Genomic DNA, 22,014 nt, shown 5'->3' on the forward strand with positions numbered 1-22,014 from the left:
TTTAAAGTCCGACAATGTATCAGCTAGCCGATGATATCGACCGATATGAGCCTCTGACAAGACATATCTGTATCGGAGTTTATGTTTGCAGATATACGAAAACTTTTTATGTGACAGAATATTAGTACATACAGAAGTTATAGAAAATGGTCTTATTAACCACTCCAAGCACTGCATAGCACAAGTCACATTAACCCGTATTCACGCAGCGCTGCTATTTACCGTCACATTCATACAAAGCCATCAGAGGGAATTGAGGGGTTAAATGTCTTGCCCAAGGACACTTTGGCACGCTGACAGGGGGATAGTGGGGATTGAACCTCCACCAACCTTTACGGTTTTTGTGGACAACCTCCCTACCTTCTGCCTCAACCGTCAGGTGGGACAAGCCGTACTTCCTTTGTCGGAGCCTCGGGAGTGTTTGCGTTGGGTATCGGCATCGTGAGAATTGAAACCAACATCATCCGAAATTTCAGAATAAGGCTCAGAATCAGTCTGGACCTTCAAGTCTGATCAAACCTTCAGGGCAACTGTCCCCCACTCACACACGTGTTCTCCACCAAAACATGTAATTGAAAGTGTGGACGCTCAGTTTGGAAACGAGAGCGTAGACGATGGCTTTATTTTGTGTTTGTAGAATACTCAAAATGTTTGATGTCACCGCAAGAAAAAGAAAAAAAAATATTAAATGATATTATCTCCAGCATAGTTCTGCTTTATTTCTCATGCCTGGCAGGAGCCACGCAGTGGTTCAGCTGCAGTTAGGGTTTCTTACATCCACACATGCACTCTATGATTTTAAATACACAATTTATGAAGTGCTTTTGTTTTCATAGAATTTCTGCTGCGACTGTGGTGAAGTCATTTTTTTTAAAAGTAGGCGGAACCGTTTTCACAGAGTTTTACATTTCACTTTCAATAAAAGATATGTACACATTTAAAGTGACAGATTCACATTAACTTCACCTCAAGTACTAACTTCCGTATGTATTTAAACCTTTACAAGTATAAAGAATTTGACTATTAGCAGTTTATGCATGTACAGTACAGACAACTACCGCGGATTTGCTGTGATACTTTTCAGCTCATTGAGTTCTGTAGATGCCGGGTGGCATCTTATTATGTTTTTTCCTGTCATTTCGAGTTATGGAGGATTATTGTCGTTGCACATCAGAGAAAAAACGATAAATCTATTGTGTAGTGGAAAATAAAAACACAAACAACCCAGTACAGCGGTAAGAAGTGGACGAGGCAACGACGCTTCAGTTCTCGTCGGGGAAGTCTGCACTCATCTGAGGAGAGAAGAATAGAGGGACAACGGGTTATAACGTCGCCGTCGGCATGTAGTGCATCTGTGTCCGTGGTTTTGTGAGAGACAAATTTAGGTGCACACTTGCAAAATGCATGCAAAACATTATTGATTTGATTTACTCATCAAATGTTACAATATTCATTTCTGGCTGTTATGTATCTTTGTTTAGATTAAAAGGGGCACCCCAGTGATTTCCATAAAAAAAAAATCATCCAAGAACCTGTGAGACAGACATGTCAGAATGAGAAGAGATTAACCTGATGTTGACCCCTAGTAACAACAGGTCAAAGGTCAGGTGAGACACTCTCCTCTCATTCAACATGTCATAAAGAATTGACTGGGATGTGTGTCAAATCAGTGGTGTCCCTTTTTATTTACAAAAAATGTGAAGCCATAACTCTGAGTGACGTGCAGCAGCAGTGACGAAATATACACAATGTGTTTGAGCAGAGCAAAAGAGACGAGCTGCGTCTACCTGCATGTCAAAATCTCCGAATCCAACCAGATTGCTAGCCTAAAAGCAAAGCAGGAATAAGAGAGAGAGAAAGAAATACATTTATAGCAGACATCAGACAAAGTAGAGAATTATTGAATTGAATTATTGAGTTTTATCTGTACGAGTTGTGTTTTTTTTTTACCCGTCCCTGTTTTGTAGCCGGTCCGTCAGCATGACAAAGAACCCGTCAAATTGTTTCGCTTTTTTCACTTTCTTTATTATTGTAAACAGTATAGGGTATTTTCACAGATTTCCCAGGGAATAATTCATGGATCTTGTGTAAATAAATAATCGGGTATATTAAGGGCACTGGCATCTATGAGTGTGTTCAATGTGGAGCAACTTGATCGAATGAAAGGGGACTGCTGGACGTTAACGCAGGAATGCGCTTCACTGAGGGAGACATTTATACGTTGGTAATGAAAAACCAGGTGAGTAATAAAACTGCTGCTTTTGTTTTTAAGCATTCCCTTTGCATTTCCTGCTACACGCGAGGTGTGTGTGTGTGTGTGAACAATGCAACAGCTGTATTGAAAGAATTGGTAGAAAAGATTTTGTTCTCGATTCATTTTTCCCCCGCAAAAGCGTGAAAAACAGCTTTCCAAAAAAAAAAACACAGCTCAGTCAGAGAAGATTTAAAGATCATCGTGTGTCGAGTGAAGTGTGAAACTTTCGATTAATTTAGAGTTTTTGTCATGGCGAGTTGCTCCTGTTGCCAAGCTGCGCGGGACTTTTAAAAGCGGGGACAGCAGCAGAGTGACGAGCAGAACGGCACGACTCACCACGGCGTCGATGTCCCTGGGTCCGACGTACTGCTCCAGAACCTTGTAGTCGTCCGGAGACATGGGCATCATGTTGTCATGCAGTCTGGACGGATGTCTGCGCCGGGAGAGCATTGGGTGTTACCTCACTGGTAAAAGTATTTTACTTTTTTTACGTCTTTCATCTAAAAGTACGTCGTCTCTTCTTACACTTCCGAAACGGATATGAGCTCTGTCTTCATGTAGCCCCTCTTCTCCAGGCTCTCCACGTCCATTGGCTCTGCAGCTGGGAACCGGATTCACTTTGGTTAGATTTTTTGTCAGTAAAGTAAATCTGCACGAGGAAATTTGTGGCGTCTTACTCTCAGTGGGTTTGGGATAGAACTTCCCAAAGGCCTTGTCTTTGGGGATGTTTGGGTAAAGGAAGCGGAGCGGGTTCTCCGGGATGTTCTCAGCGGCCATCACCTTGTAGGTGCGGATGATGTCAGGCAGAGAGACGGCGCCCAGCTCCTTCTTCGTGTATGGCTCCACCGAGTGGAAGTCGGGCTTGTCTGAGCGGAGGAGGAGAGATCAAGAGCTGATTTGATTTACTGAGAGGAACTCCTGCAACACTTTATCTTCTTAACGTTTTAACAAAGTGTCGGTTTACTCCTGCTTTTGAAAAATCGAGATATCCTTACCAGGGCTGCAACTAACGATTATTTTCGATCGTGTTTCACAAACCCAGAGATGATGTTTAGTTTTAATCCACACACAAAAGATATTTAGTTTACTGTGATAGAGGAGCAAAAGAAATAGATAATATTCACATTTAAGAAGCTGAAATCGTAGAATTTTGTCTTGAACCGATTAATCGATTATCAAAATAGTTGGCGATTAATTTAGTAGTCGATTACTAATCGATTAACTGTTGCAGCCCTAATCCTTACAGACATTTTCCAAAAAAATGTTAATCAAACAGTGTATGAAAACAATGCCTTCTCATCAAAACAGAAATTAAAGTGAATATTAATTCAAATATGCCGGAGGTGTTTTTAAGTGTTCCCTTTCGCTTTACCGTGGACGTCGTGTTCGATCCAGGTGAAGGTGATGGCTCCCTCCCTGCTGCTCTCACTGAACCGAAGCAGAAAGGTCCCGGGACACTTGTCGTTCAGCAGCGCACGCTCCCTCTCCTTGCTGATGAAACCCATGATGGAGCTGCAGACACAGAGAGAGAGACATAAAAATAAAACAAATCTCACGCTCCACCTTAGTGGATTCGCTGAGAGACAAACGCCCACGCAAGGAACTCACCCGTCGTTCCACAGCGAGAGCAGGTGCCTTTTGATCAGATCTAGGATTCCTTCGATCCACAGCCAGAAGGGAAACGCTTTCTCGTTGGCACTCTGTTGATGGACATGACAGAACTTATCTGCTTCAGCATAGAAAACATGCAGAAGATGGATTTAAACAAGCACCACCACTGAAGACGATGACGAATATTAGAAATAACGCAAGGAATCTCTGTCTTTAATTTGCCTATCTAAAAATGTTTCTAGATAAAGTTTTTACTGGATGAGAGACAAAAAAAAAAAAGCAAACCATGTCATGTAAAGGAATCAAAAAAATTACAAGGCCTCGGTTCATATGTTTTCTTTATATATGGTGAAGAGCAAAACAAATTAATTTATATCACCTTGCAGAACTTGTTCCAGGGGATTTGTCCCTCTGGGTTCCTCTGGGCTTTGGTTCCTGCACAGAGACACGTTTACGTTTCAAAACTTTTTGGTTTTTTTAATAATCCACAAGAGTTAAAAGATTTCTGCAGGTACAGGTTCCAGGTATTGTTTTTCGTTGGAAATGAACGTGCGGATGAGATAAAAAAAAAGAAGATCTCGGGTCTGACCAAGCAGTTTGTCGGCGAGCATGTTGAGCTGCTCCTGGTTCAGGCCTCGCTGGGTGACGGAGGAGAACTGCCAGCTCAGAACCTCGGACAGCTGAGACCATTTCGCCGTCGGAGGGGAGAGGAAGAACTTCAGGTTCTGAGGAGGAGCAAGGAGATAAGGATGTAATAGAGACTGGAAAAAACAACAACCGTTTTTTCAACCGTTTACTTCCGTAATATTTCTCTAATTTTAAAAACACTTCAACAATAAACTTCAATGTCAGAGTTAAATATATGGCCATCGTATTGTTACGTCTGTGGTTGCATTATGTGTGGTTGTGTGTGTTGTTGTGTTATTTTGCTCTTTTCTGTGGCTTGAACGTTGGCACAACGTGTGATTGGTTGACTGACTGGATGTAAATATGGATGTATGTAAATAGGTGTGTGCCATGACAAAAGAGCTGATTGGAGGACGACACCTGATCCTGCCTGAGATAAGTGAAGAGCCAAGATGGAGCCCTTAGACACCTGTGCTCGCAGGAGCACATATCTCCTCCCCATGTGCCAACCAGCCACACCTTTTGTATTATTATTATTATTGTATTCATGGTTTATTGTTTTTTAGAGTAAGTAGGGGAGCCCGGGAAGCTTAGTAATTATTATAAACATGTTTTGGTTCAATAAATGCAGTGTGCGTGTCCTCACCTTGGGCTCGGTGGTGAGCATGTTGTACCAGAGGATTGAGGCCCAACCACTGGGCAGCTGACAGACGTTGGAGATGACCACGACAGGCAGAGACATGGCCTACGACGACGACGATGACAACAACAACACGTAAAACAACAATAGAGTGAGTAAGAATTAAAAACCTTATCTGTCACTTATGTTTCATTCCTTCCAGGAAGTTTTTTTTTTCTGCCACTTTCGTAGCCTGTTCAGCATGTTAACGGTTTTGCCTCTTCGCGAATCCTCTCTTTTCTGATCTATATATTATATTGATCTGACGCAGAAGTTTTGCGAGTGTCTGTCGTCACCTCCAGTTTGATGTCAAGTCCCGACTGGTTGAGCTGCAGCTCGGACTCGAAGCTGAGTGAGTGTAGCTCCTCGGTGACGATCAGGGGACCCTGAACAGACACACACATACACACTCACATAAGAAAAAACTACACACTGACCCTTGAACACACAACTTTGTATGAAACATAAAATACTTCTTTTGGCTTTTACCTCATTGGTTCTGTTCCCAGCCACTTTCTGCTCTTTCAGTTGCTGCGAAGAGAACAAGATATTTCAGTCAGATATTGGTTCAAGAATTATTTTTTTGGTTTTGTTTACACCTGTGACACTTACATTTTTAGGTTTGAACACAGCAACGTCACAGCAGAAACATTTTTTTTAACTATGCAGTTTTTTTCCTAATTCTGCTGTAAAATCATTTACCCACTAGCTGCAATAAATAATCATTTAGAATAAATTTATATATAATTAGAGACATAATAGTTATTTTCGTACCAAATGTCTGAACTCAGCTGCCAGGCTGCCGTTCGACTCCTCCATGTTCATCACTTTGGTGTTTGTTCCCAAAATGTTGAACTTCCGAAACCTGAAATCACACAGAGCATCAGGTCAATCATTGAGGAGTTTATTCATAATTTTTCACTGTTTTCATATGTTTTTGTATCATCATAACAATGATTGTAATTGACTTATTTAAGTGTGTGTAAGTGGGGTTTGACGACACGTACCCTTTCTTCTCTGTAACATCCCTGAGGAAAAGGAGGAGATGTGACATTTGCTCAACAACAGAAACTCAAACGCGTGCAGGCATTTTAATAAAAAAAAAATGAACAGTCGTGCACATGAGATCATCTTACTTGTCAAACACAGCTTTGACTTTGAGTTGGTAGTTAAACTCCTGCAGCTTCACCAGGAACCTGAGGGGGAAAAAAGGAAACAAATACAATCCAATGATTTATTCCTGAAGCTCTGCTGCGTGACCGGAAAATTATTAAAATCTAACCCTAACCCTAACCCATCTGGACTGATTCTCCATTAATTAATTTTATCTATTTATTCATTTATTTGTGATTAAGTGCAGATTCTGGGGGCCGGCTGTGTTTGCGTGGTTTTGTTCCTTACCTGAGTTTCACGGTGAACTGGACACCTGTCTTCAGCACCAGGGGCCTCTGTGGGTGGGTGGGCATGCAGGGCTGCCTCTCGACGACCAGAGAGCTACACACACAAACACACACACACACACACACACACACACACACACACCCACACACACACACGCAGCCCATTATTGCTTGGTACAGTTTAATTCAAAGACCACTGCCAAGGTTTGAGACTGAAAACCAATTGTGATTAAAATTCAGTGACTTGGTGTGTGTGAGGGGTTGCTCACTTGGAGAGGAGGTTCTTGAGGAGTTCCAGAGCTCTGGCCTCCAGGAAAGCTTTCTTCTGTGTGATGGGGTCACTGTCGTAGGTGAACTTCTGCTCCAGCTCCTGCAGCTTCTTCAGGTGCTGACGAACCTGCTGCAGACTCTCTGCTACAGCTGTGAACCTGCAGCAGGAGGAGGAGGAGGGCGAAGTAGAGCGAGGACCAGGAGGAAGAGGAGAAGGAGTCATGAGGTGGAAAAAAAATTGGACAATCGAAAAAAGGGGACAAGGAGGAGAAGGAGAAATAGGAAAGGAGCTTGGATATTAGAAATCCAAATCTTGTGTTGCTGTTGTTTTGCTTTGTCTTCTAAACATGGTCTGACCAGTTCTGGAGCTGGTCCACGCAGGCATTGGGCGGACCCCCGATACAGGCGATCTGCTGCCGCTGCTTCCACTCCGGCAGCTCCTCGGAGATCAGGTCCGACAGCAGAGCCTGGGTGACATTCAGGAGCTCGTTCAGCTGGGTCACCACGTCCTGACACGCAAAACACAAACAGCGGCGGTTACACGGTTTTCCAGCCTTCAAATGCAATGTGCGGTGAGGCAGTGAGCACGCAACTTCGTTTCCATCGACATCACACCTCGCTCTGCTCACCTGGCGCTTGGCTTTCAGCTCGAAGCACATCCTCGCTAGCAGCATCTTCTCCTTCTCCAGCTCCTTCGGTGTCATGCCGTTCATTTCGTTCTCTGCAGAATCGGGAAAAACACACAACTGTCAAACCCTCGAGTTGGATATTGGCTTCACAACAATATCCAACAACAATGTACAATGAAGTATTTTCAACATCACAGTTGGCCTGGGTTTTTTTCTACCACGCACCCAAAACTATTTGAAGACAACTGAACGATATCTTCATAGACTGTTTGGTATGAATATCGGATGTAGATTAGATGAAACATGTCCGTCTCTCAGTGACACTGCTCACCTCTGTTCTTCAGCGTGTTGACTTTGAAGTCGTACTCGTCCTGCAGGTCTTCCACATTCTTTATGTTCTGATCCACAAACTGCGGAAGACAAGTGCAGCTTCATTACAGAATGTCACAATTTCCAGTTTGCTTCAGTGTTGTAGTTTTTACATCAAATAGGCCTGCAGAGGAAGTCATTTCCTCTACTTCCTGCACTGGTCAGCAATTTGAATGCATCAATTTTCCGATTCATAACAATCTTGAATCAACAATTACTACTGTACTGTAGAAATGCATTGTTGACTTCTGTCGTGTGGCGTATGTCGTGTTCATATTAAATAAAAAAAGTGCATTCCCCCACTTGTTTGGGGCTCAGAATTTTTTTTATTGATAATCTGAGAGATGGAAACATGCCAAAACCAAAATGTACGTTTATTTGGGAACCGATATGAAGACAGAAAAACAATGTAAGCCAACAAGAGAGCAATAGCCTTTATTTTCTTATACATTACCAAATTAGTGTCATTAAAAATATGCAGAGTAAGCCAGTAGTTAACCATCACTGTTTTATTTAGTTAGAGGAAACTTAAAAACGTAAGGATTTTCAGGCAGCGTCTGAAGGACATGGGAAATAATGGCACCTTCAGGAAGTGCAAGTCACACTAAACGATGTTCAGTTTTTGACTGGGTTATGACTTGGTGTCACCTCACAAATGTGAATCCCCTTCAACTCTCCTGCAGAGGCCTATGCCCTAGGTGAATGTCAAAGTCGATTACAGACCATATACTGTCACGTCCTGATGGTTAAAATGACGTGTACAAAAGCTGACTTGGAAGTGTGTAACTGAGCGGAATAAGACACAGATTTTCGATTTAACCTTCTTCACACTGGCTCATCACTCAGTCAAATTATGGAACTGTTAATAAATGAACAGACGATAGACTAATAACTTGCTGCTGTATCATGTGTTGTCTTGGGCACAAACAGAAAACATGTGTAACCAGAAGATCTTCTAAAATGGGTCACGTCAGGTCATTGGTTAAATAGAAGTAAAACCAATTTTACCTATGTAACCTGGTGGAGCAGGGGTAATGGCAGTGTCTCTGAAGTGGAAGGTTCACAGTTCAATCCCTGTTCAAGACAAATCCTTGCAGTGCTATAGGATAGATCTTTTTACTGATTTTGGCAAAAAAAGGCTTTTTGGGGGGGTTTTGTGTTTTTTTAACTGATCTTTTTCATTTTTGGTATTTTTTAAGAAAATTGTATTTTTGTGTAATTATTTATTTTATTATTATTTAATTCATGATTTTATGTTTGATTTTAAATTCATTTTTTTTAATTATTATTTTCATTTTTTTTTTTACCCCTCATCTCACGGCTCACTGTTACGCTAACCAGTGTATCCAACGCTTCTCCGAGTCTTGTGGGGAATCTCACAAGTGAATATCTCTTCACAATCACAACATGGATCATTTTTCCTGCTCTCCTCTATCCATTGACGGGAATGCCGTGCACTTCAGGTCCGTGTTTCATTTGCTGGATTTTGTTTGTTCATGTTTGAGTCCGTCCTCAGTGTTGAACCCTGGACCTTCATGTGTCCATACCTGTATCATTGCCTCTACGCCATGGAATGGATACATTTGAGAAGTACTTACCTAAGATCTGTATGTTTTGTTTTGTTGAATGATTTCACAAAAATGTCACAAGTGGGACTTGATGGATCAACCTTTTGCAGGAGAGTCCACTATACTACCGTCTTACTCAAGAAAAGGCCCAGTTTCTTCACATTCAACTTGCTGTCGGCTTTCTATGGACAAACTGCTAAAGTTTTCAGTCAACTCGTTCGCAGGATTTATGTAATTGAAAACACTGCTACAAAGTTCATGTTCAACATCTTCACTCAGAAATAAGTTTAAATGTATGTTCCGTTTGAATCCCAAAAGGAGGTGGGACTTGATCTGACAACCATTGGCAAAAGAGTCTAAAAGCTTTCCACTGCACCACCATCCTACGCAACAAACACAGGCCCAGTTTTTTCACATTTAATTTGACATTGTCTTTCGAGAGGACAAACTGCTGAAGTTTTCAGTCAACTTGTTTGTGTTTTGTAGGATTTATGTAATTGAAAACACTGCTACAAAGTTCATGTTCAACATCTTCACCACTATACTACCGTCTTACTGAAGAAAAGGCCCAGTTTCTTCACATTCAACTTGCTGTTGGCTTTCTCTGGACAAACTGCTAAAGTTTTCAGTCAACTCGTTTGAAGGATTTATGTTATTGAAAATACTGCTACAAAGTTCATGTTCAACATCTTCACTCAGAAATAAGTTTAAATGTATGTTCCGTTTGAATCCCAAAAGGAGGTGGGACTTGATCTGACAATCATTGGCACAAGAGTCTTAAATCTTTCCACTGCACCACCGTTCTACTCATCAAACACAGGCCCAGTTTTTTCACATTTAATTTGACATTGTCTTTCGAGAGGACATACTGCTGAAGTTTTCAGTCAACTTGTTTGTGTTTTGTAGGATTTATGTAATTGAAAACACTGCTACAAAGTTCATGTTCAACATCTTCACTCAGAAATAAGTTTAAATGTATGTTTCGTTTGAATCCCAAAAGGAGGTGGGATTTGATCTTACAACCATTGGCCCAAGAGTCTTAAAGCTTTCCACTGCACCACTGTCTGACTCATGTCAAACACATGTCCCGTTTTTTTTTCAGATTTAATTTGCTGTCGGTTTTCGAGAGGACAAAATGCTAAAGTTTTCAGTCAACTTGTTTGTGTTTTGTAGGATTTATGTAATTGAAAACACTGCTACAAAGTCCATGTTCAACATCTTCACTCAGCTTTGATGTGTGGGTTAATTATTGAATATTGACTGTTCACTTTGGGTCAATGACTTCACATGTCTCTAACCAAGCTGGGGATTGAACCAACAATCTCAAAACTTCACTACCACTTCACAACTACTTCACTGAGCTACTCAGTCAGACATTCTGAAAGTTTTCAGAACTTCTACTTCTACTGCTTCTCAAAAATCTCAAACTCAGGCAACTCTGATGAAACATGATGTCTTTCATCTGGGTGTTGTGGCTGCTTGAGCCAGTCAAAGCTCAGTCAGTTTCTACAGTCACAACACCCAGATGCAAGACATCATGTTTCATCAGAGTTTCCTGAGTTTGAGATTTTTGTGAAGCACTAGAAGTAGAAGTTCCGAGACATTTTTGAATGTCTGGCTGGGTATCTTGGCAAGGTAGGTCGGAGACATGACATTTTTAGGTTGTTGGTTCAATCCCCAGCTTGTTTAGAAAAAATTGGAAATCAATGACCCAAAGTAAACAGTCAATATTGGAAGAAAATAGAAGACGGACATCTGATCAATTAGCTCAGACTGTTACGTGTTGGTTCTGAAGCTTTGATATGTGGGATTAAATCTTGAATATTGACTGTTGACTTTGGGTGATTGACTACAATTTCCCCTAAACAATCTGGGGATTGAACCATCAATCTCAAAGCTTCTAATCTGATATCTACCTCACTGAGCTACTCAGCAAGACAGTCTCAAAGTTTTCGGAACTTCTACTTCTACTGCTTCAAAAAAATCTCAAGCAACTCTGATACAATGGGTTTCATCTGGGTGTTGGGACTGCTTGAGCCAGTCAAAGCTCAGTCAGTGTCTGCAGTCACAACACCCAGATGAAAGACATCACGTTTTATCAGAGTTGCTTGAGCTTGAGATTTTTGTGAAGCACTAGAAGTTCCGAGAATTTTTTTAAATGTCTGGCTGAGTAGCTTGGCAAGGTAGATCACAGACTTGACATTTTGAGGTTGTTGACACCTGTTTCAAAGGCTCAGATTGTTAAGTGTTGGTTCTGAGCCTTTGCAAGTGAGGGTCAAATTCCAATGACCTTCACATTATACTATGAAGACTGATGTGCAAAGGAGAGTGACATCCTCTAAGAGACACTCAGCAGATCGCTCAGTCTGATTGATGGCTGGTTGATGTTCCTAAAAACAAGTGTTCAATTCTTGGGAGAGTGTAGGATTTTGTAGTTCAACACCAAATGCAAACCGTCAAAAGCTCAAAGAAATGTCTGTCAAGTAGCTAGGCTGTAAGAAGATGGGCTGACGTGTCTGAGATCAAAGTTTCAAATCTTGAGACTCGGTACATTTTCAAGTTCAACACCCAATGCAAACTACTAAAGAACTGAAAATACTTGACGACTTTCAGACAACTGTAGCTCAGTTGGATAGAACACTCTAAGGCCGAGAGGTCGACTCTTATGAGAAACTGAGAGAGATAATAACAAAGGGTTATTGGACAGAAAGCAATAATTGGCAAAAAATTTATTGCAAGTTTTTATCAAAATGCAAAAAAAAAAATTTAATTGCATGGCTGGGTGGGCTGCTGGGCGGGTTGCAGGACGGGTGGGCTGCTGGGCATAATCAACACATTAATTAAAGACTGTGTGTTTGACATCACTGTTTTTTCATTGTTAATGTAATTGCATCCAAACATCATGCTCCAGCAAATCTATGAAGTTAAACATACTGCAAATGCAAGCGATTGTAGACTAAATGTGAGAACTTGTAGAAAAAAACCTGAACCTGTGCATTGAAATTTTTACTTCTAAAAACATATTGATACATATAACCTGAATTTGAAATCCCAAAAGAAAAAAAAAATTGAGCTTGTAGAAAAAAATTTGAATTCATAAGTTGAATTTTTCACACCTGAATGTGAAGTCACATATTTTTTTCTAAAATGTGAAGACTGATGTTTTCATAATAAAAGAATAATTAAAGAATGTTTTGTTTTCTGAATATTTAATTTGTAACATGTCTAAGAGGAACTGACTTTTATTTTATAGCGGAACTAATGTTCTGGTTTTAGTTGTGGGGTTGGGTTGTTTACGCTGTTACACACTTTGGAGACACGAGGAGCAGAGCACCTGTGGGAGCCGACAGAGGTCGCTGCATAGTATAAGATGCTGTATTCACGGAGTTGGGTACTCCGTTGAGTTTTTAAGATGGCGTTTTTTTGGTTTTATTCTCCCCTTGACTCAACGCGGCCAATTAGGTAAGTTAAGTTATTTAATGTTTGTCTGATCTTTGTTTAATTATTATTCTATGTGAGAATGCTTTGATGTTATATCGGACTCATTTTATAATTTATTGTTTCTCTTTTTTGTTTAGTTCTCATGGCATGCACGGATGAGAAAAATAAATGCCCGTATATAAAGGAACACTGTCCGTGATCTTAACTGGAGGGGAGCTACAACCACAACTCGCTTAGTACTATGGAAGCAAATCTGTCTCACCATACTTTGAAATTTAAAAGGCACGGAATTTCTATTGCAGCCTCCTCCCAATGGAGCCGGAATTGAGGTTGTAATGAGCGAGTTGTGGTTGTACCAACAAATGGCCTCAAGTAAAACGGACAAACAAACAAAAGAGTAAATGTTAGATTACAAGTTTGCAGCCGCAATTGTATACATGAAAACATCAATCTACACATTTGTGAATATTTTTTTTTCTGTGACTTCACATTCAGAACACAGGTGTGTGAATATTCTCTGAGTGAAAAATTCACACACACAAGCTCTCAAGTGTTGTATTTGCCTGGGACTTCAAATTCAGGTGACATGTGAATTACTATTTTAAGTGTATGTTTAAACGCTTAATTCTGATTTTTGTTCAACAAGTTCAGATCAAGTCTACAAGCGCTGGCATTTTTCCACATATTCACCTTCATACAAATCTCACATTTTGATGACAAAATGAGAAAAGTCAGTTCAGAGTTGAATTTTAGGACAACAAAACTGGCTTCTCAGTCCATAATAAGAATATTTAGTTGGAGCAGGACTCAACTGGTTAAAAATCAATAAGTTTCAAGTCAATGGCAACTGGACGTGCTATTCTAGACGACAAACGTGAGCATCTAAAGTTCATTTGTCTTGACTCATCGTGTCAATTAAAAACACTTTGTGATTCGACTTCTAAAGCCCCTTTCACACTGGCCAAAAAACCTGTTTAAACCCGCTAACAACCGCATTTTCTGCAGTGTGATAATGTTTAATCGGCATTCAGCCCTGGGTCAAATGACTCTGCAATAGACCCGGGTAATAAACGGCTTCACCTCCGATCGGCATTGATGTGAACGTCACATGCGGGTGAACGCGCTAATTTGCGTGATGACGGAGGCAACGAAGGCTCGACTCCTCCGTCGGTAACTACTGTTACCTCACCAGCTGTAGTAAAGACACCTCTCGCATGTAGCTAGCACGCTTAGCCTAGCTTACACAATCCAGATCACCGATGAGGTTTAGAACGGGGCACTTTATTTCAACCCTTCGGTGGACACACACGGCCTCATCAGGCGGTCTCTCATTACACAGTGGCCATAAACTGTTGGTAACATGGATGATGTGCGGAGCCCATTCTCCTTGTGGCTGCAGCTACGTACACAACAACAGCGAGCAGCGCCAACCTTCTTCTTCTCTCATACACACACACACACTTCAAACCCCATATGGCCACCTGCTTAAAGGACCAGGCTTGGCTCGTAACACTGCTCTGAGTTTGTAAACTTTGAAAGACTGACAGTGACAAGTACAAGATATAAGGTAACGTTGACCACCGGCAAACTGGCTACCACTCTACCGCCATCTATGGCCGCCAACTGTCACTACACGATCATCAGACCCTGGTCTGCTCGCAGTGTGAAAGTAACCAATTGCCAATTAAAGGCGGCTCGACCCGATTTTAAAAAACCCGGGTCTACACTGTAACTTTGGGGTGAAAGAGGTATAACTGTACCAGACACAAGAGTTTCCCTTAATCAGTACATTAACTTTGTTCCTGTACATTTTTTTATTCTGTACTTTACTTAGAAGATTTAATTCTGGGTACGTTTAATTTTTACTACATATATCAGCAAATACCTGTACTTTCTACTCTACTACATCTTTATCATTCATTGCATTATAACTTGCCATCACTGAAGAACTAGCAACAGGTGTGTTTATCTTATGATGCTAGTTAGGTTGAAGCACAATCAGCAAACAAATCAGTCAAGTTTTCCCCTTAAAACACACGTGAGCAGTGAAAAAGCAGCACCAACAGATTAAATACACAGACATACTAATAAATGCGTTGATAATTTTAAGATGTTCCAAATGTTTTTTCCGTGTGCGCCGAATCCTGGTGGCTCTTGATCCATGCTCCATGTGGAAGAGACGACTGACAAACAGGAACTGGAGGATTCCAATTGAATTTATAGTCACAATGTCCCCTGCTGTTGAGAACACTCTCTCGGAAGGAACTGAAGAGCCTGGCACAGCGAGATAGCATCTTGCCATCTTATATAATATAAGGGTATTTACACTCATTGCTTTTCCACCATGTCAGTGGATCACCATCCACTGTAATGCCTGTTGCTGCCAGGTAGGATGCCACCTCCTCTTTGATGATGTCAGCAGGCGTCTTGCTGTCCATGTCGACTTCTTTTGTGGAGGAGATGTGTCTAAGTTTGCTCCTGTTGGCTCTGCAGCTTGACCCTCCAGAAAAAAATTAGTCGATTAATTAAACCTATTATTTATTTTCATGTTTCATAGACATGAAAAATGTGGCAATAACATTTAATAAAAGCCATTATTACTGAAAATAAAAAATGTATTTAGATTTAATTTGATCATTTTTAAATAATATTCTTTTTCTTTATCTCATCACAGTCTTCACACAATCTCTTCACAATCTCAGTGGTGAGGTCACTGTATGTCCTCTGGCGTAGGGCAGGGTCCATGTGAGACAGGGACTTGAATCTCGGATCCAGGGCAGTAGATCGGTGAAGGTAGTTCTGTAGAGCAGTGGGTGAAATGTATCTGGGCTTCAGGTCCTCTCTAATGGCAGTCTTGACATCTCGAGTGATGGTGCTGTCTTCCACACTTGGAGCCATGGATTGTAGAATCCTTGTTTTCAGCGGCAGGATCATTGACACAGATGGTGAAGTTTCAGTGCTCAGCAGAGATGTAACAGTTTTGAGGGGTTTAATTACCTGGAGGACCTCCTCTGCCACTCTCACATCATCATCAGACAGGGTGATGATGTCTTTGACATTTTTCTTCAGGGTGTTGCCAGTCAATGCAGAGTATATAGCTGCCTGCTGCTCCAGATAACGCTCCAACATATCATACGTGGAGTTCCACCTTGTTGGGACATCATGTATGAGCTTATGAGTAGGCAGCTTTAGCATTTCTTGCTTTGTCTTAAGCACATGAGCAGCTGTTGTGCTTCGGTGGAAGTAGGGAACCACCTTCCTGATCCTCCCAAGGTGGCGGTCCATCCTATTGACTGAAATTCCTTTCTGTGATGCCAAATTCACTACATGTGGAAAGCACCCTATCTGTGGGCCCAGTCCTGCCTCATTCACTGCATTTATTTGATTTTTGGCATTATCAGTTGTGACTGGGATATTAGTACTGGGCCTCTTTATCTTCCATTCCTCCACTGCTTGTGTCAGTACCTGCGCAAGATGAGTGCCTGTGACTCTCGTAGAGGGGGCGTGTCTGCAGCACTGGACTTCTCATCTCCCAGTCTGCTGTGATGAAGTGAGCGGTTATCGTCACATTGCTCTCCGTTCCCCTGGACGTCCACCCGTCTGTCGTGAGCGCAACAAAAGACGCTCGGGATAGTTCATCCACAACTTTTTTCTTCTCCTGCTCATAAAGATCTGGCACAATCTTTACGCTGAAGAGGGTGCACGACGGGATGTCGTAATGTGGCTCAAGCACTTTCAACATGTGTTTAAAGCCCTCGTTTTGCACAACTGAGTATGGCCTCATGTCTGCACCTATAAACACACCGATAGCATTTGTGATGGCTTTAGCCCAGTCAGATTGTGCAACAAGGGGCTGCTTAAATGCTTAAATGATCATGCGCACAATTTTTTTTTTCATAAATCAATCCAGGGATCACGTGTGTGCCGAACCGAAGATATTGATCCGAACGGATTGCGGATCAATGATGATCCGTTGTACCACTACATGATACTCAGGCATACCAGTCACTTTGCAAACCAACTGAGCTACTCCATCAGACATTTGGCTGTTGTCTCTTAGAACCTGAGAGTGTTTGCATTAGATACAGGACTTCAAAACAAATTTAGCCTTGCAAGATTTGAACCAGGATCCAAAGACATGCCAGTCACACTTTTTTTTTTAACCAAGACATCGAGGCATACCAGTCAGTTCTCTAAACCCCATGAGCTGTTCAATCAAACGTTTGATGGTGACGAAATTCTCTCCTCTCTGTGTCCCGTATTTTAAAAAATGACATCCTACCTGCACTCTGTCTTTTATCTCCTTCACTTTGTTGTCCAGTTTCTGTTTCTCTACCACCATGGCCGACACCGTCCCCTCGCCCTCCTGCTGCAGAAATAAACGGTAACACAATCAACAGTTCTGTTAAATAAACATCACTTTGTTCAAACCCCTGTGAATATGAATGTATTATTGGGAAACATTAATCTTCATGAATGTTGAATTGAAGCTTTTGCATGTTTTGTTCACCTACTGCACCCACAACAACAACAACAACAAAAAGAAAATGCACAAGAAATGATTGGAATGAAATAACTAACTACTGGACTACTTTTTTCAGTATTTTTTGCCAAATTACAATAGTCCTTCACAGGAAACTTTGTAGGAAATTAAAAGGGAATTATTATTTTGTTGTCTGTTTTTATTTTGTTTTGTCCTGGCACTTACTCGTCCACACAGACTTTGACTGACAAGCACACTCAACAGCATCCAATCTAAAGCAAATCACTTGTACAGACAAATAAATGTAAACAATTACCAGCCTTAATTATGTAACTTTATTTTGAATATATTATATTATTTTGTTCTCCAAAACCATCTGGCAACCAAAGAATTATCTTGCGACCCCCTAGGGGTCGGGACCGTCAGGTTGAGTATCACCAAAATTATCAAGCAAAATAATTGGAAAACCTTTTTTGATTATGATGATAATTTAAAAAAAAATTTAAATTTGTATTAGATATAAGGGTGAAACAATAAAAAGTTGGTTGGGGCTTTGAATATTTCCCTCTAAAACATTTGTCTAGAATTTTCCCCTCGTCTAAAAATACAACGATTTCCTGTCCTTACCTCCGTACTCTTCGCATTGGCCAGAATCTTCTGCTCCTCCATCAGGTTTCTGGAGATGATCATGGCCATGCTGACTGGTTCTTCCTGGAATCGATCCTGTCGAAAACAAATCACTCGAACTTTTAGAGACGACGGCCACACCTCACACACTCAAACACTGAAAATCTTCCGTCTCGGTTCGAAGCATCGGTGCCAGGGACCGACCTGCAGGTTCCTCTTGATCTTGCGGATGTTGTGCTGCAGCAAGAAGTTGTTCTCCAAGGCGAAGCGGCTGTGTTGGTCGTCCAGCTGAGCCAGGAGGTCATGGAAGCGGACCGTAGCCAGCGAATCCTGCAGCGCCACCGTGTCCCTGCGGATTGTTGAGAGTAATTTCATTATCGGGTGAAAAAATGTGTATCCCAAGTTCCAAGACCAAGGGCTCAAAACGAAAGATAGAAAAGTAGAAAGACTTTCTATTTAGAAAGATATGACACGGAGCAAAGCAGCCAGTCCTCACATCTGGAGCCAGAGCAAACCAGAGAGTTTGAAGCATTTTGCTTGGTTAATGACCTGATCAATATTTGATCGCAATCGTCAAATAACTGCCACACATTCTGCTGCTGAAACAATAATAATCATTCTGCTGCATAACTCAAATAATTGGTCAATGAGAAAGGTGTCACTGTTCAAATGTGATTTCAATTAATTGACATTAATTTAAGTATCCTTTTTTTCACTATTAAAGTCCAGGTCATTTAATTAAATATGACTGTATATTTCAATAGATGCTAATACATTGCCTGCTGCCACTTTGTCCACTTAAGCTAAAATTAAAAAAAATTTAATCTGTCTTTTCATAAATACATTATACGTTATAGCTGTAACTTGTGATTATTTTCACTATCATTTAATCTGCGGATTACTTTCTTCGTTAATGAATTGACTGATTATTTTGCCTTCAAAGTGACCAGAAGCTCTAAAAAACCTAATCAATTTGAAGAAATAATGGAACAGAGAAAAACTTCCAATCCTGATGATATTTGTGATTTTTACTTACTCACAGCTTCTACAAATAATCATATAATGGATTAATCAAGTTCTGTGTTTTAATTCTCTCGAAAAAAAATATTTCAATTGATGCAAACAAATTATCTTGGTTTGATTTACAATGCTTAGTAATACAAATTATATATACATTTTTCCACAACTTCCAAAATGTTTTTAAAACCAACCATTTCACTAGTGCTGCAACAGTTAATCGAATAGTAATTGACTATAACATTTATCATCAACTATTTTGAGGTAATTTTTATGACATAAATTCTATGATTTTTGCTACTTAAATGTGAATTATTTTCTGGTTTCTTTGCTCCTCTGTGACAGCAAACCAATTATCTTTGGTTTGTGGACAAAACAAAACATCATCTTGGAGTTTGGGAAACAGGATCGACATGTTTCACCATTTCATGGACCAGAAAACGAATCGATTAATCGAGAAAATAACTAAATAAATTTTCCCCTTGGCATTTTAGCCACGACAAGACAGAGACAGAGCACATGAAGGAAAAACCCACCAATCATCCTGCCGTGTTTGACATCTTACCAGTCGATGCTTTCGATCCATTTGCTCAGGTACTGTCTGATGTCCATGGGGAAGGAATCATCATACAGCTGGTCCACCTGCTCCAGGTACTTGCAGTCCAGCATCTGAAGCTGGCCCCACTGCGCCATTGTTCTGGAGAAAGAGAGCAGCTTCATGAGGATTCAGGTTGCCAACTTCCTAGGTCTGCTCAAGTTAAAACCTTAAAACTAAAACCAACATTGGCAGCCAACAGTTTCTGATAAAGATCCAATGTTTGTTTGTCAAACATTAAAGCATGGCTCACACAAACATTTCTGACAAAATCATTTTTTAAAAGACGCCAACACAAGGTTTAATAATTGGTCCAATATTTTTCAATTTACTGTCAATAGTTTTTTTTATCACCAAGTTTAGTTTAGATTATTACATAAATATAAAATGCATAAGCGTAAAAGTACATGTGGGATGTGACAGAAACAAGTGATGGCTCATAAAAATCACACCTAAAAATATGCAAATATAAAATACAAAATCACCAATCACACAGTTTATATGTTAGTGTTTAAGAGCCAATAGGAACCTATTTCGTATAACGTTTTAGTTGTAAACAAATACAGAGATGCCATATTAACAGTCAGGTTTTTGAGAGCTCATTTTCAAATGTCTCTGTTGCTCAAGTTAAACATCCTGGTCCGCGCAACATCCCCCTGTGTTCCCACGGTAACTAATAATGTTTCGTCTGATCCCAGACGTCAGTTCAAGTGTTAAGGTTTGGAATCCGACTCTTCTGTTTGCTCTGGACTCCAAACCACCTGCTTGTTTAGAGAGCATGAATCTCAGGGATCAAAAGTGCTGACCCGACAATTTCTCTGAGTCCTAATCCTTCTCCTCCTCCTCCTGCTCCCTTGTCCTGACTAATTTCTGCATAGAAAAAAACTACATTTCAAACGGAAACTAAGAATAAAAGCCAAGAGGCCTTTAATATGTGAGGATGGATGTTAGTTTTGATTAAAAATGAAAGGTTAGAAGTCAGGGGAAGGTTCGGGACTTAAGAGAGGGTGTGGTATTTTGTGCTTTTTTTAAAATAGAAAATCAATAACACATACACTGTGATTCAGCTGAACAAGTAAATTGAAAGTGAATGTGCTCAAGCAAACCTTCTATTCTTATCAATTAAACTCATTTAATCCATGTCTCACTCAGAGACATGGATGCAGGAGGATATCTCCTTAGGTTTCATTTCCCCATCACCTGTTGCCTCCAGCAACAGCCTGAAAATATCCCATCAGCAGAAAATCTTCCCTCTGACCAAATCGCAACACACAAACACACACACACACACACACACACATATTAAAAAAAAAAAATCAGTCAGTTGTACTACGTTATTACACAATATACGTGTTTTCCTTTTTTTCTTAAAGGCAACTATGGCAACTCGGATTACCCGGGCAACCAAACTCCTTTCGGAAAAAAAACCCTTTTAAGATGTTTCTGATATTTCTCCACACATAGCTGATGAAAAGACCACGACTCAACCCATCACCTGGATTTTGATGTTCAACTGGTGAATTCGGCCAATTTACATTTAACCTGACGTCACATACAAAGTGCAATTTCCACAATAATGGCGGGGACAGTTAATAATTGTACAGATTGGACCTGAGGTGGTCCAGACAAATACCTTAACTGCTGCAAACATACAAGTGCAGGCGAGCAAAAAAAAAAAGCATCTAGTGTTTCTTTTATGTTGTTATCAACTAACTACAAATCCACGTTCAGCTGCGCAATCGTGTTAGCGAGTTTACATACAGTACGATCACGTGTATCTCAATAACTGTAGAAGGGGGGTTATGGGTTATGGGATAAATAATGTCACTGCAAAAAGGAAACACGTAATTGAGCTTACCGTTTATTGAGCGGGAGCGTATAAAAAATGTATGTGAGAAAGTAGTTGTCTATGTCCAGTGTTTGGTTCCAAATCTGACAGCCTCTCCGAACAAAAGTACTGGATGTAACTGCACGGAAACACCGTCGGCCAATCACTGCTTAGGGTTCATGACGCACGCCCGCCCCTTTACTCGTAACAGCCAACAAGAATGACGGAAAGGCGGCAGTTCCGACAGTAAGAAAACCTCCCCATGAGAAGATTTACACACAAAGCTTTTTTTCACATAAAAGTCCTTGTGATAGCACAATATCCCGCAAAATACCACGTGGTTTAATTTTTTATAGACTTTAAGTGTGTCAATTTGCATGTAAAATCCATCCAACGGCTGAAAGCAAAAACACAACACCTCATTTCCGGGGGAGGAACGCCACTGAGCACAACAGCCATCGGCGACCACGTGTTTTCGGAGAAAGAGAAAGCAAGCGGACCCATCCCACTCTGAAACCGAAACTTAACTCACATCAGGACACGTTCATCGTGCCAAATGTGTCCAAAATCAGAGATACAACTATTTTTTAAATTACAACAAAGACTTAATTTTTAA

General features: G+C 40.7%; 1 protein-coding gene across 3 annotated transcripts; it reads right to left on the reverse strand.

Moving 5' to 3' along the window:
• Positions 1 to 689: 689 nt before the first annotated feature.
• On the reverse strand, positions 690 to 21,584 carry LOC118318615 (signal transducer and activator of transcription 1-alpha/beta). Of its 3 annotated transcripts, none has more exons than XM_035648481.2 (25): positions 21,429 to 21,584; positions 19,541 to 19,672; positions 18,163 to 18,307; positions 17,959 to 18,054; positions 17,131 to 17,217; positions 7,802 to 7,880; positions 7,471 to 7,562; positions 7,199 to 7,350; positions 6,841 to 6,999; positions 6,573 to 6,665; positions 6,308 to 6,367; positions 6,179 to 6,199; positions 5,946 to 6,036; positions 5,661 to 5,702; positions 5,468 to 5,557; positions 5,139 to 5,237; positions 4,455 to 4,590; positions 4,245 to 4,300; positions 3,863 to 3,954; positions 3,627 to 3,766; positions 2,932 to 3,120; positions 2,780 to 2,855; positions 2,591 to 2,687; positions 1,788 to 1,826; positions 690 to 1,292 (listed from the first exon to the last, which is right to left on the reverse strand). In XM_035648481.2, the coding sequence occupies exons 2-25, from the start codon at positions 19,666 to 19,668 to the stop codon at positions 1,263 to 1,265; spliced, it is 2,289 nt and encodes a 762-aa protein (XP_035504374.2). In that variant the 5' UTR covers positions 19,669 to 19,672; positions 21,429 to 21,584; the 3' UTR covers positions 690 to 1,262. The 3 variants fall into 3 exon arrangements, with proteins under 3 accessions (XP_035504374.2, XP_047186417.1, XP_047186415.1); XM_047330461.1 differs by having other exon boundaries at positions 19,512 to 19,672; XM_047330459.1 differs by lacking the exon at positions 1,788 to 1,826.
• Between the last annotated feature and the right edge of the window lie 430 nt (positions 21,585 to 22,014).

The sequence above is a fragment of the Scophthalmus maximus genome, chromosome 1 (assembly GCF_022379125.1).
Source record: "Scophthalmus maximus strain ysfricsl-2021 chromosome 1, ASM2237912v1, whole genome shotgun sequence".
In the NCBI taxonomy this organism is placed as follows: domain Eukaryota; kingdom Metazoa; phylum Chordata; class Actinopteri; order Pleuronectiformes; family Scophthalmidae; genus Scophthalmus; species Scophthalmus maximus.

Bases quoted from the DNA above. Each gene is read 5' to 3' on its own strand.
- LOC118318615 (XM_035648481.2), bottom strand. From the start codon at position 19,668: ATGGCGCAGTGGGGCCAGCTTCAGATGCTGGACTGCAAGTACCTGGAG. The intron at 5,558-5,660 runs GTAAAAGCCAAA...GTGTCTGTTCAG, and splicing joins CTGGGAACAGAACCAATGAG to GGTCCCCTGATCGTCACCGA. The intron at 3,955-4,244 runs GTGATATAAATT...GTCCATCAACAG, and splicing joins CCTGGAACAAGTTCTGCAAG to AGTGCCAACGAGAAAGCGTT.